Genomic DNA, 11255 nt, shown 5'->3' on the forward strand with positions numbered 1-11255 from the left:
GTCATAGTTAGGCTTCGAATTTGAGAATTCTGGGTTCGGCAGAAAAATACTATTTTTGTCAAAATTTTAGAATGCCTTTTACATGCGGAATTGACACAAAAATCACTCAATTCGGATGAGTAACGAAGAAACTGCCGAAAAACTGCGTACGTATAATTAAATAAACGCAATTTGCAATTAATTAACAATTACGAAAATTAATCACCCCTTTTAATTCTTGCAAATTTGTAATATTTAACCATGTTCATGCAATTTAGATTATGAAAATAATAAGGGGCTCGTGATACCACTGTTAGGTTATGATACATATGACAATTCATAAATCATGCGGAAAAACCATAAACCCAGGAAAACATATTATTTACACATAATCATTTAGCATAGATTAGATGCATACTCTTTGTTGCGTGCCTTCCCTAGCTGCGCCCGAACCGAACAAGAACAAGTCTTTAGGACTCCAAGTGTCGTCCCTCCGTAGATAGTCCACAGCACGTCCGGATCCGCCTTAAGATTGACCAACTAGAATCGCCCTTAAGGTACTATTATTTTCGGCACTTTATAGGCAAATGTGTGACTGAATTTTTCTCTCAAAAACTCACTTTGAATACTTTGAAACTTGTGTTATAAATTGTGAGCCCTAGCCTCATATTTATAGCGGTATGGAAAGGGAATCGAAATCCTATTCAGATACAAATTAATTAAACCTAGAATCCTACAAGAACTCTAATTTAATTAATTTATCAAATAGAATTAGGAATTTAATCATTAACCGAACTCTGCATGTTTTAGGAAACGTGCACGAACACAAACACTTGCACACACACGCACGGCAGCCACGATGGGCCCCATGCGTGCGCGCGAGCAGCAGCCCACTCAGCGCCCGCGCGCGCTGCGCGCTGCGCGTGCTGTGCGCGCTGTGCGCTGTGCGCGCTGCGCGCTGCGCGCAGCCTGCTGGGCCTGGCCTTGCGCTGGGCCTGGCGTGGCTGTTTGTGCGGCGCGCTTGGCTTGCTGGGCGATGGCCTGGCTTCGTGCTGGGCCTCGTCCGGCAGGCCTCGTCCGATGCTTATTCGTACGATGCGCTTCCGATTAAATTTTCCGATTCCGGAATTCATTTCCGATACGAACAATATTTAATATTTCCGATTCCGGAATTAATTTCCGTTTCGAACAAATATTTAATATTTCCGTTTCCGGAATTATTTTCCGATTCCTGTAATATTTCCGATTCTGACAATATTTCCGTTTCCGGCAATATTTCCGATTCTGGCAATATTTCCATTTCCGATAATATTTTCCGACACGTACCATGTTTCCGTTTCCGGCAACATCTACGACTTGGATAATATTTATATTTCCGATACGATCCATATTTCCGTTTCCGGCAATATCATCGTTTCCGGAGTATTCATTCCTTGCCTGTGACGATCTTAGCTCCCACTGAAACCAAGATCCGTCGGTTCCGAATATTCATAGATGGAGTATTTAATGCTACTAAATACTTGATCCGTTTACGTACTATTTGTGTGACCCTACGGGTTCAGTCAAGAGTAAGCTGTGGATTAATATCATTAATTCCACTTGAACTGAAGCGGCCTCTAGCTAGGCATTCAGCTCACTTGATCTCACTGAATTATTAACTTGTTAATTAATACTGAACCGCATTTATTAGACTTAACATAGAATGCATACTTGGACCAAGGGCATTATTTCCTTCAAGAACCGTCCCTCCGACGATCGTCCACCTCCTGCCCACAAGTACCTTTCTGTGCTTTTCACAACGACGAAGGGCATGACACCCAAAGTTGTCGGATGTTGAGGAAGATATTAACTGATCGCGTGGCTGAAGGGCACCTTTGCCAGTACGTCCATCTAGAGGACGCACATAAAGAAGCGAGCCCCACCTCTAAGTATTCAAACGAAAGAGTTATGGTAATATATATCAGGAGGAATAGCGGCAGGAGAACCATGTAAGGAGGGAAGGCAAAAAGGTCCACCTCATCTTCGCCCAGCACAGAAGAACCTACCCTCTGTAGAAATTTCCGAAGACGACTATAGAAGGGCGGCCGTGCCATATGATGATGATCCTCTGGTTATAGAGGTTAAGGTGGCTAATCTTAAGGTAAAGAGAGTACTGGTGGATACGGGAAGCTCGTCTGACATTATCATTCTGCAATGCCTGCGGAAATTAAGGCACAATCCAAAAGACATAGAAAAAGTTTACGGGCCCTTGGTAGGATTCGGGGGGAGCATCGTTCGTCCAATTGGCTCCATTTTGCTGCCGGCTTCTTTTGGAATTCCCCCAGTAATCAAAGAAGTTGTCATCAGGTTTATAATAGTGGCAAACCTCACCACATTCAACATCATACTTGGTCGTCCAACACTCAACGACCTAAAAGCTGTGATCGTCCCTCATTTACTGTTGGTAAAATTTGTTGGAAGCAACGGACGCGTTGGATCTCTCTATGGAAATCAACAGTTAGCCAGGGATTGTTACTTATCGACATTGGAGCCAACGGCCTGGGGAGCTTCTCCAAAGGGAAAGGAACAAACTAAACCTCTAGCAAGCCGCCCAAAAACCCGGGAAATACCGACAGAGCACAATGCAGAAAGACGACCTGAGCCAGTGGGAGCACTTTCTGATATAATTCTGGACTTAGCGGATCCGTCTCGAACAGTCCCCATTGGGGTCCACCCTGACGACCCCATATCAGCAGCATTAGTGCAACTACTCCAAGAATACAAGGAGATATTTGCCTTCACGGTAGAGGAGATGCCCGGTATAGGCCCGGCGGTGGCCGTGCATAAGTTGAATGTGGACAGTGCTGTGAAGCCAGTACGACAAAAGAAGAGGAATCATGGAGAAGCAAGAAATTTGGCCGCCGCTGCCGAGGTTAAGAAACTAATGGATGCAGGCTTCATACGCCCATGCCAGTACCCAGACTGGGTAGCCAACGTAGTCCTGGTACCCAAGCCCAATGGGACGTGGAGAATGTGTGTTGATTACACTGATCTCAATAAAGCATGCCCTAAAGACAGCTTCCCACTGCCGAAGATAGACCGACTCGCCGACTCCACCGTCGGACATGCCATGATGAGCTTTATGGACGCCTAATCCGGATTCCACCAGATCCCATTATGGCCCGAAGATCACGAGAAGACGTCTTTCGTCACGGAACAAGGATTGTACTGCTACAAAGTAATGCCGTTCGGTTTAAAAAATGCCCCTGCTACCTTTCAACGGTTGGTAAACACAGTTTTCGTAAAGCAGCTGGGGAAGAATATAGAAGCCTATATTGACGACATGATTGTAAAAAGCAAGCAGAAGAAGGATCACCTTGACGACTTGAGAGAAACCTTTGAAACCATCAGGACATACCAGATGAGACTCAATCCCAAGAAGTGCATATTTGGGGTATCTTCTGGCAAGTTCCTTGGCTTCCTGATTGACGAAAGGGGCATTGAAGCAAATCCGGACAAAGTGCAAGCGGTCATTAATATGACGTCGCCAAGGATGGTTAAAGACGTGCAACGCCTCACTGGGTGTCTCGCCGCCTTGGGACGATTCTTATCTAGAGCTGGAGACAAGTGTCACTACTTTTTCAGTACCATCAAAAAGGGCACCCAGTTTGAGTGGACGACGCAAGCTGAGGCTGCCTTCCTCCGCCTAAAAGAACATCTGCACACTTTGCCACGGCTGGTCAGCCCTCTCTTGGAGGAAGTTTTGTATCTGTACCTTGCCATCTCAGAATACGCGCTAAGCGGCGTCTTTCTTCCAGAGAGGGATGGAACGCAACTACCTGTGTACTTTGTCAGTCACATGTTGCAGAATGCTGAACTCAAATATCCAACAGTCGAAAAATTTGGTTTTGCTTTGTTCTTGGCTAGTAAGAAGCTTCGTCCATATTTCCTGGCCCATCGATTGGTAGTATACACGGATCAACCGCTTAAGCGGCCTTTCACCAACCTTGAAGCGTCAGGAAGAATGCTCAATTTGGCAATTGAGCTTCACGCGTTTGATATCTCGTATGAATCGAGGAAGGCAATAAAGGGACAGGCATTTGCTGACTTCATTGCGGAACTGACCAAGCCACCCTATTTGACGAATGAAAAAACCCAGTGGATAGTACATGTGGACGGCTCTGCCACTCAGAACGGGTCAGGAGCCGACATTATCTGTGAGTCACCAGAAGGAGATATCTATGAATATGCAATGCGATTTAACTTTCAGGCGTCAAACAACGAGGCTGAATACGAAGCCCTGATATGTGGAATTCAGATGAGCAGAGCCGCAGGGGCAACAGACGTCCTGGTTTTGTCTGACTCGCAATTAATTGTCAGTCAGGTCAAAGGAGAGTATGAGGCCAAGGACGAGGCCATGATAAGATATTTGGAAAAAGTCCGCCAAGAAGCTCAACAGCTGTTTAACTTTGAAGTAAAACACATCCCCCGGTCTGAAAATAACAAGGAAGACGCTTTATCTAAACTGGCAAGCTCAGCATCCTGCGACACGCCACGTCATGTATTCTGGGAGGTAAAACAGTCCAAAAGCATTGACGCCTCGAGAATAGACATCTTGGACCGAACAGCCACCTGGATGACATTGTCAACTTCAAAATGAATGGAGTACTCCCTGATGACCCCAAGCAGGCAGAAAGATTACAAAAGAAATGTACATGGTTTGAGATATGGAATGGAACACTATACAAAAAAGCCTTCTCACGGCCTCTTCTCCGCTGCGTAACCCCCGAGAAGGGGCAAGAGGTACTGGAAGATCTTCATCAGGGATTATGCAGCTCCCACATAGGAGGGAGGGCCCTGGCCGAAAAAACTTTAAGAACCGGATACTATTGGCCCACTCTCAAAGAAGACGCCCTCAATATGGTCAAGCGTTGTGATAAATGCCAACGATTTGCTCGCCTAATTCGACGACCAGCACAGAAACTGACGCCAATCACCAGCCCTATACCTTTTGCCAAATGGGGGATGGACTTATTAGGCCCCTATACGACGGCACCAGGAGGACTGCGTTACGTAATAGTAGCCGTCGATTACTTCACTAAATGGGTAGAAGCTGAGGCTTTAAAGAACACTAAAGCACAGGATGTGAGAGCATTCATCTGGAAAAACATAATCACAAGATTTGGCGTGCCTCAGTCTATCGTCTTCGACAATGGGCCACAATTCAAGACGCCCAAATTAGAAGATTGGTTGGCCGACCATGGTATCACAGCATGTTTTGCATCAGTAGGACGCCCCCAAGCTAACGGACAAGTAGAGGCATTCAACAAGATTATCTCTGAAGGGATGAAGAAGAAGCTTGATGAGGCAAAGGGTTTATGGGCCGACGAGTTACCCAATGTTTTATGTTCTATACGGACCACGGCAAAAAATTCCACAGGAGAAACACCATTCTTGTTAGCCTATGGGGCTGAAGCCGTCCTACCCATTGAAATGTGCGAACCCACCCCGCGCGTCATGTTGTTTAATGAAGATGCCAATTGGGAAATGATGAAGGCGGCTTTGGATTTCTTACCAGAAACCAGAGGGAATGCGGCTCTACGACAGCAGCTATACAAACTTTGAATGACGAGGGAATACAACAAAAGGGTTTCTAGAAGAATACTTAAAGTTGGAGATTTTGTGCTTAGGAAAATGGAAGCCGTCGGACGCGCCAATGAACAAGGGAAACTCACCCCTACTTGGGAAGGTCCGTATGAGATTTACGAGGAGGTTCGAGACGGAACATACCAGATCCAAGACATGCATGGACGTCCGATTTTGCATACTTGGAATGCGGATAACCTCAAGAAGTACTTTTTCTAGATTGACACTTGTCTAGATTATATGCATTGTAAAGACGTCTAGAGCCTAGACGCACCATGTAGCATGTTTTGAACATTAAATGAAAAATTCACTGCAAGCCGGTCTTGCTGGGAAATCCTTGTGAAAAGAATGTTATCAAATCTCTCGGAGAAATGCAAACTAATGCTCTCCCAAAAGACTAGTCGTTTAAAGGCCTAAGAAGTGGCCCAGATTAGCACCCTCACTAGGCTGATCACCTAGAACACAGGGGTTACACATTCCTAACACAGCTATATAAAGTAGCAAAAGACCTTGGCAAAAAGACCAGGGCAGACATCTGACGTCTCAAATTGGGGGCGTCGGACGTAATCATAAAAAAATGTGATGAAAGCTAAAAAGAAATAAGACGTTCACAAGGGCATCATGTCATTCCCAAAAAGTTAGTCATAATTACAACAATTATGCACAAAAGCCACCAAGCATGGTGTCAAAAGAACATGTGCAAAAAAAAAAAAAAACATTAATAAATACAAAGACGCGTAGGAACTCATTCCTCACCCTCGCTGGGCACGAACTCAGGAGGGGTGCGTCCTTCCTTTTGAGCCTTCTCCACCTCAATCTGATAGGTGAGAAACTTCTCAAACCAGCTGAAGGGACGTTCACTTGCAAATTCAGCATTCCATGCAAGCTCCATACCCCTTCGGATCGATTTCTCACCCAGCATGGCCGACTAGTCGAGGACGCTCTGTGACGAAGCGACTTCCTTGCTAGCCGCCTCCAGTTGAACCTCCAACTCTTTAAACTGAGTCTCCAGACGAGAAAACTCAGCCTCTTTCTCCTTGATCTTCTTGGAAAGATCCTCCATTTCAGAAAAGTTCTGATCAATATGCAGGAGACGAGCTGTGTTCTCAGCATTTTGAGAGGCCAGGGCGGTAGTCACAGCGTCAATCTGTTCCCGCCTGTCGAAGCGAAGCTTCTCCAGTGCAGCAAAATGCTGGTCACCACACTAACTGGCCAGAAGACGGTGACGAGTTTCTTCATGCACCAAAGCAGTGCGCCACTTTTTCAGCGAGTCCAGCAGAATGAACATCGGCGCAAAAATAGTAAGTCAAACAAAAAGAAACAAGTGTGTAAAAATAAAGGTATAACGAAACTTACGTCCAGCAAGAATATTCTCGGCCGCCTCAGGAAGAGTTTCAGCATATTGGGGAGGAATGGCACTGCGCATCAGCGTCATTATCTTCCTACGGTCATGAGAATTGAACCCGCCTGAAGAAGGGATCTGATCCAATTCAGCATCTATGTCTTTCTGAGGACCGGGAATTTCTATGGGAAAAACAACGGCCTTAGAATCCCTGGGGGAAACTAGAGAACTGCTAGACGAGGAACGGCAGGTGGTTACGATGTTGGAGTAAAACTTACCCCCAGAATTCCTAGCTCTCTCCGCCGTCCTCAGAGGGATGTTGCGGCGGACGACTTCAGGAATCCCCGCATGAGGATCAGCTGTCCCTCCAGTTTTCTCCAAGCTAGGAGAAGCGGATGCATCCTTGGGGACGGCAAACCCCTTAGAAGCCTTCGACGTCACTGACTTGAAGACGGGTTTTCCTGTGCCGCCAGCCCTGCGTTTGGAAGAAGGAGCCGCGTCTGTGGTCGCCTTCCTCGTCTTCTAAAAAAAAAGAATGAAAACAAGTAAACAACAAAGGAAATCACGTCGGAAGATTTAATCAATACCTTCTCCTCAGCAGGAGGGGGAGCCATTTGCTCAGAAATTGCTTGCTCGGCTGCCTGCTGACGCTTCCAAGCTTTGAAGGTACTGGCGTCGAGTACCTTCGCCAACCAAGACGTCATATCCACTTGGCCTTTGGAGGCATCGTCCAGCTTACCCATGGCCTCGTCTGAAAAAATGAAATAAAGACATTAGTGCGGTTTTGATTAAACAGTGAAGAATTGGAAGTATAGATACATTACCTCTCGGCATATACGGACACAAGCCTACAGCCGAGAGGAAAATGGGATTGCTCAGTTGATCCAGATGAGGCAACCACCCCTCGGGTATGTAGGCCGTCTTGTCCTTGATGACGAGCGGCTTGACTAGGAACAACGACGAGATCCGCTCCCAGAGCTCGGCGGAGACGGGAGGTAAAGAAGCACCTTTCCCAACGAAGTTGGGCTTGACGTTCCAACGTCTCATCCTCTCACACATCTCCAGATTGGTGGTTTTGATAACCACCCACTTCTTCCTCCAGTGATTCCACTTAGACGCCTTCCCCATCACCGTCCGATAGGCCCCCTTGTACGTAAGAATCAGTCAGCCCGCGGCGGCTCTCGAAACTTGGGACATAGAGGCGATTCTTAGGGACGCCGGAAGGGAAGGGGTTATGCCTGCAAGCTCGCAGCGAGCAATATAGCCAAACACACCGGCCCAGGAGTTCGGGGACATTTGGCACAGGCCAATATTAAAGCCGTCCAGCAACTCCACCACAAAGGGGTGAGGGGGGAATCTCATACCCAGCTTCAAAAACGAGCCGTAAACGGCGAACTCTCCTTTCACCAGTCCAAAGCTGGTGTAGTCCATGCCAGCCGGCATGCGAAATTTATACTCCGAACCTAGATTCAGAGACGCCCCATAGGCCTTCCCCTCGAGGGTGAGAAAGTTCAGCCACGTCTGAAGTGGGAAGATGGCGCTGGGATGAAGGTGACCTTCCTCCCCACTTGACGTACTAGCCGGCGCGACATCGGTGCTTTCCGGGACGTCCTCTATAGGAGAAGAGGATTCTCCTTCGAACTGCTCCTCGTCTTCTATTCGCGCCATTAAATCCTGCAACAAGCCAAGACTTGCCTCAAAACAGGGACAAACTTGAAAACAGAAGACGTCAAAGGGACAAGATGACGCCTTCAGTTTGACGAAACCCATGCAAGACTAAGAAGAAAATTCGGAAGAATCAAAATCAACAAACACATTTTTCCAAAGAAAGCCTTTACCTGATAAATCAAAAGAGAGTTTATGAAAGAACTTGGATGAAGAACTGCAAGAACACGACTTTGAAGATCGTGGCGGCGCTACGGTTGATGTTGGTGGATATAAGACGCCGGAAATCGCCTTCTCCTATTGCTCTCAAATGATCACTGTAAATGAGGGGGTAATCACTTAAATTGGCCAATTATTTATAGAGGGGTAAGAAATGATTACCCCTGCCACGCGTCATCACCTTATTGGACACTCTAAGAGCAGTGAAAACTAACGTCTGTTTTCACTCCTCATGAGGGGCAAATGATGTGGGCTTGAATAAATCTCCCACAAAGCCCAAAGAGGCATCCTACGACTCATACTGATCAGATGGGCCCAGACCTAGAAAGAAAGCCCAAAGTCCTGCTACTCCACCAGAATAAAGACAGAGTCCCATTTGGCTAAGCCCATTCTCTTTAAAAGCCGGTCCAAATATGGAAGGTTCATCATTGCAGGCCGAAGGCCATGTGTCCTAAATCCCCAAGGGGCACGTGTCCCATAGCTAGGGTTGAGGGTGCAGTCCCCAAGGAACCCTAGCACTATAAATAGCTCAGATCCCAAGGTAAAAGGGCATTCAATTCTTGCCAAACAACAACTAACTTATCTTTGCTCTGCCTTCTCTCTACAAATTACTTAGTCACAGGACTGGTCCTGACAGTCTATCTTGAATATATCGTCAAATTGAAGGTACTCATCATTTAATAAACCACAAAATAAATGGAAAAATGAATTCTATTCATTTATTGGGAATGATTAAACAATAATGTTTAATATTCTAGTAGGAACACTGATAAGAGGGGGGGGGGGTGAATTGTTTTCTTTAACTTAGGTTGTTCCTTTGCGGAATTTAGAATTTAAAGGAACAACTCTCAAATTAATACAAAGAATGTGAAAACTGAGGAAACTTCTTGATCCTTATCAAGAAGCGAAAACCTCAAACTCTTTTATATATTGTAATCGCTCGAATAAAACACACTCAATAACTCGTGTTCCACTTGAACACGAGTTCCCCACTGCAATCCCCTTTGATTACAGTGCTTGTTCCTTTCACACTCTCTTACTGACTTGACTCTAAGTCACTTTAAGGATCACTCAACCCTTGTACCCCAAATTACAACTCGATGTATTTGAAACTTCTAGTAATCAATAAAGCTTATGAATAATAAAGAAACTCTAGGAACACGCTCTTTTGTAAACTGACTTTTGATAAAAACTCTTAAGCTCTTTTAGAAATATTGTGCGTTGTCAGTTGTGATTTGAGAAATGAAAAACCTTTTCCTTTTATAGACGAACTTTGCTTGGTCAGTTTCCCATGTTCCCCTCAACTACCACTAACAGTTACTGGGAGCAGTAACGTGCTTGTTGATTGAGAAAAACAGGGAGACTTCTTCAAACCACTTTTAACACGTTCAATTTTAGAGAAAATAGTGGGAGCAGTTTTAGGAACAAGTAAAATCTTTTATCGGAAAACAAGGAGTCTTGAATCAGAATCCAATGTTGATTTCATTAAAATCGTTTTATTTATTTTCCTAAAGATTTTTGCTTTATAAAACTTTATTTTATTTACGACATACTATTTTCTTAAAACATATTAAAACATACGTGTTCCTTTAGTTTCATATTCTGCATAAACGATATTGAAATACTTACACAAAATCTAAACATAAACTCATATGTTTTTTTTTTGGCAAATAATAATGAGCTTTATTTACCAAGTAATCAGAGTGTTAACAAACTCTGAAAACACCAACTGTCCAACAGACACAACCAAGCACCTAGCTAACCAACACAAGCTAGCAAATGAGCACAGAGGCTACTACTGACATCTACACTCAACATTAAACATAATGTTGCTAACAACAGTCTTAACTGGATCAACATGATCCCTAAAGACCTTAGCATTTCTTTGCAACCAAATACAATAAACAGACTCAATGAAAGCTATACTATACTTGCAAGCTTGCTTCTGTGTGCTTCTGCTTTTCTTCTCTGCAATCTGAACTTCCTCATGCCAAGGCAACACAGTTCTATTCACACCTAAAGAAAGCAGAACCTGCTTCCAAATCTCCTGAGAATAGGAGCAAGAGAAGAAAAGGTGCTCCAAGTTTTCATTTTCCACCTGACACAGACCACAAATAAACTCATATGTTGTAGCTTCTATGTTGGCACCTTTTGAAACATCACTTGAATGCTTCATGCATTGTTCCTTCTCCGGAACTTTGATGATCTTCATACTATATGAGGAACACCCTTAATAACTTGCTTAGGATCAGCCGTTGAGGATCAGCCTTCTTTTAGGAACAGCCGTCTTTGGGAACAGCCGTCTTGGGAACAGCTGTCTTGGGAACAACCATCTTGGGAACAGCCATCTTGGGAACAACCGTCTTGGGAACAACCGTCTTGGGAACAGCCGTCTTGGGAACAACCGTCTTGGGAACAACCGTCT

General features: G+C 45.0%; 1 protein-coding gene across 1 annotated transcript; it reads right to left on the reverse strand.

Annotated features, from left to right (window-relative positions):
• Positions 1-8722: 8722 nt before the first annotated feature.
• Positions 8723-11042, reverse strand: LOC130461617 (uncharacterized). Its single transcript, XM_056829773.1, has 2 exons — positions 10634-11042; positions 8723-8784 (listed from the first exon to the last, which is right to left on the reverse strand). The coding sequence occupies exons 1-2, from the start codon at positions 11040-11042 to the stop codon at positions 8723-8725; spliced, it is 471 nt and encodes a 156-aa protein (XP_056685751.1).
• Between the last annotated feature and the right edge of the window lie 213 nt (positions 11043-11255).

This window comes from Spinacia oleracea, chromosome 5, assembly GCF_020520425.1.
Source record: "Spinacia oleracea cultivar Varoflay chromosome 5, BTI_SOV_V1, whole genome shotgun sequence".
Lineage (NCBI taxonomy): Eukaryota > Viridiplantae > Streptophyta > Magnoliopsida > Caryophyllales > Amaranthaceae > Spinacia > Spinacia oleracea.

Coding starts and splice junctions, on each gene's coding strand:
- LOC130461617 (XM_056829773.1), bottom strand. CDS start 11,042: ATGAAGATCATCAAAGTTCCGGAGAAGGAACAATGCATGAAGCATTCA. Junction 8,785..10,633: donor GTTTAATGTTGAGTGTAGAT/GTCAGTAGTAGC, acceptor TTGATTTATCAG/GTAAAGGCTTTCTTTGGAAA.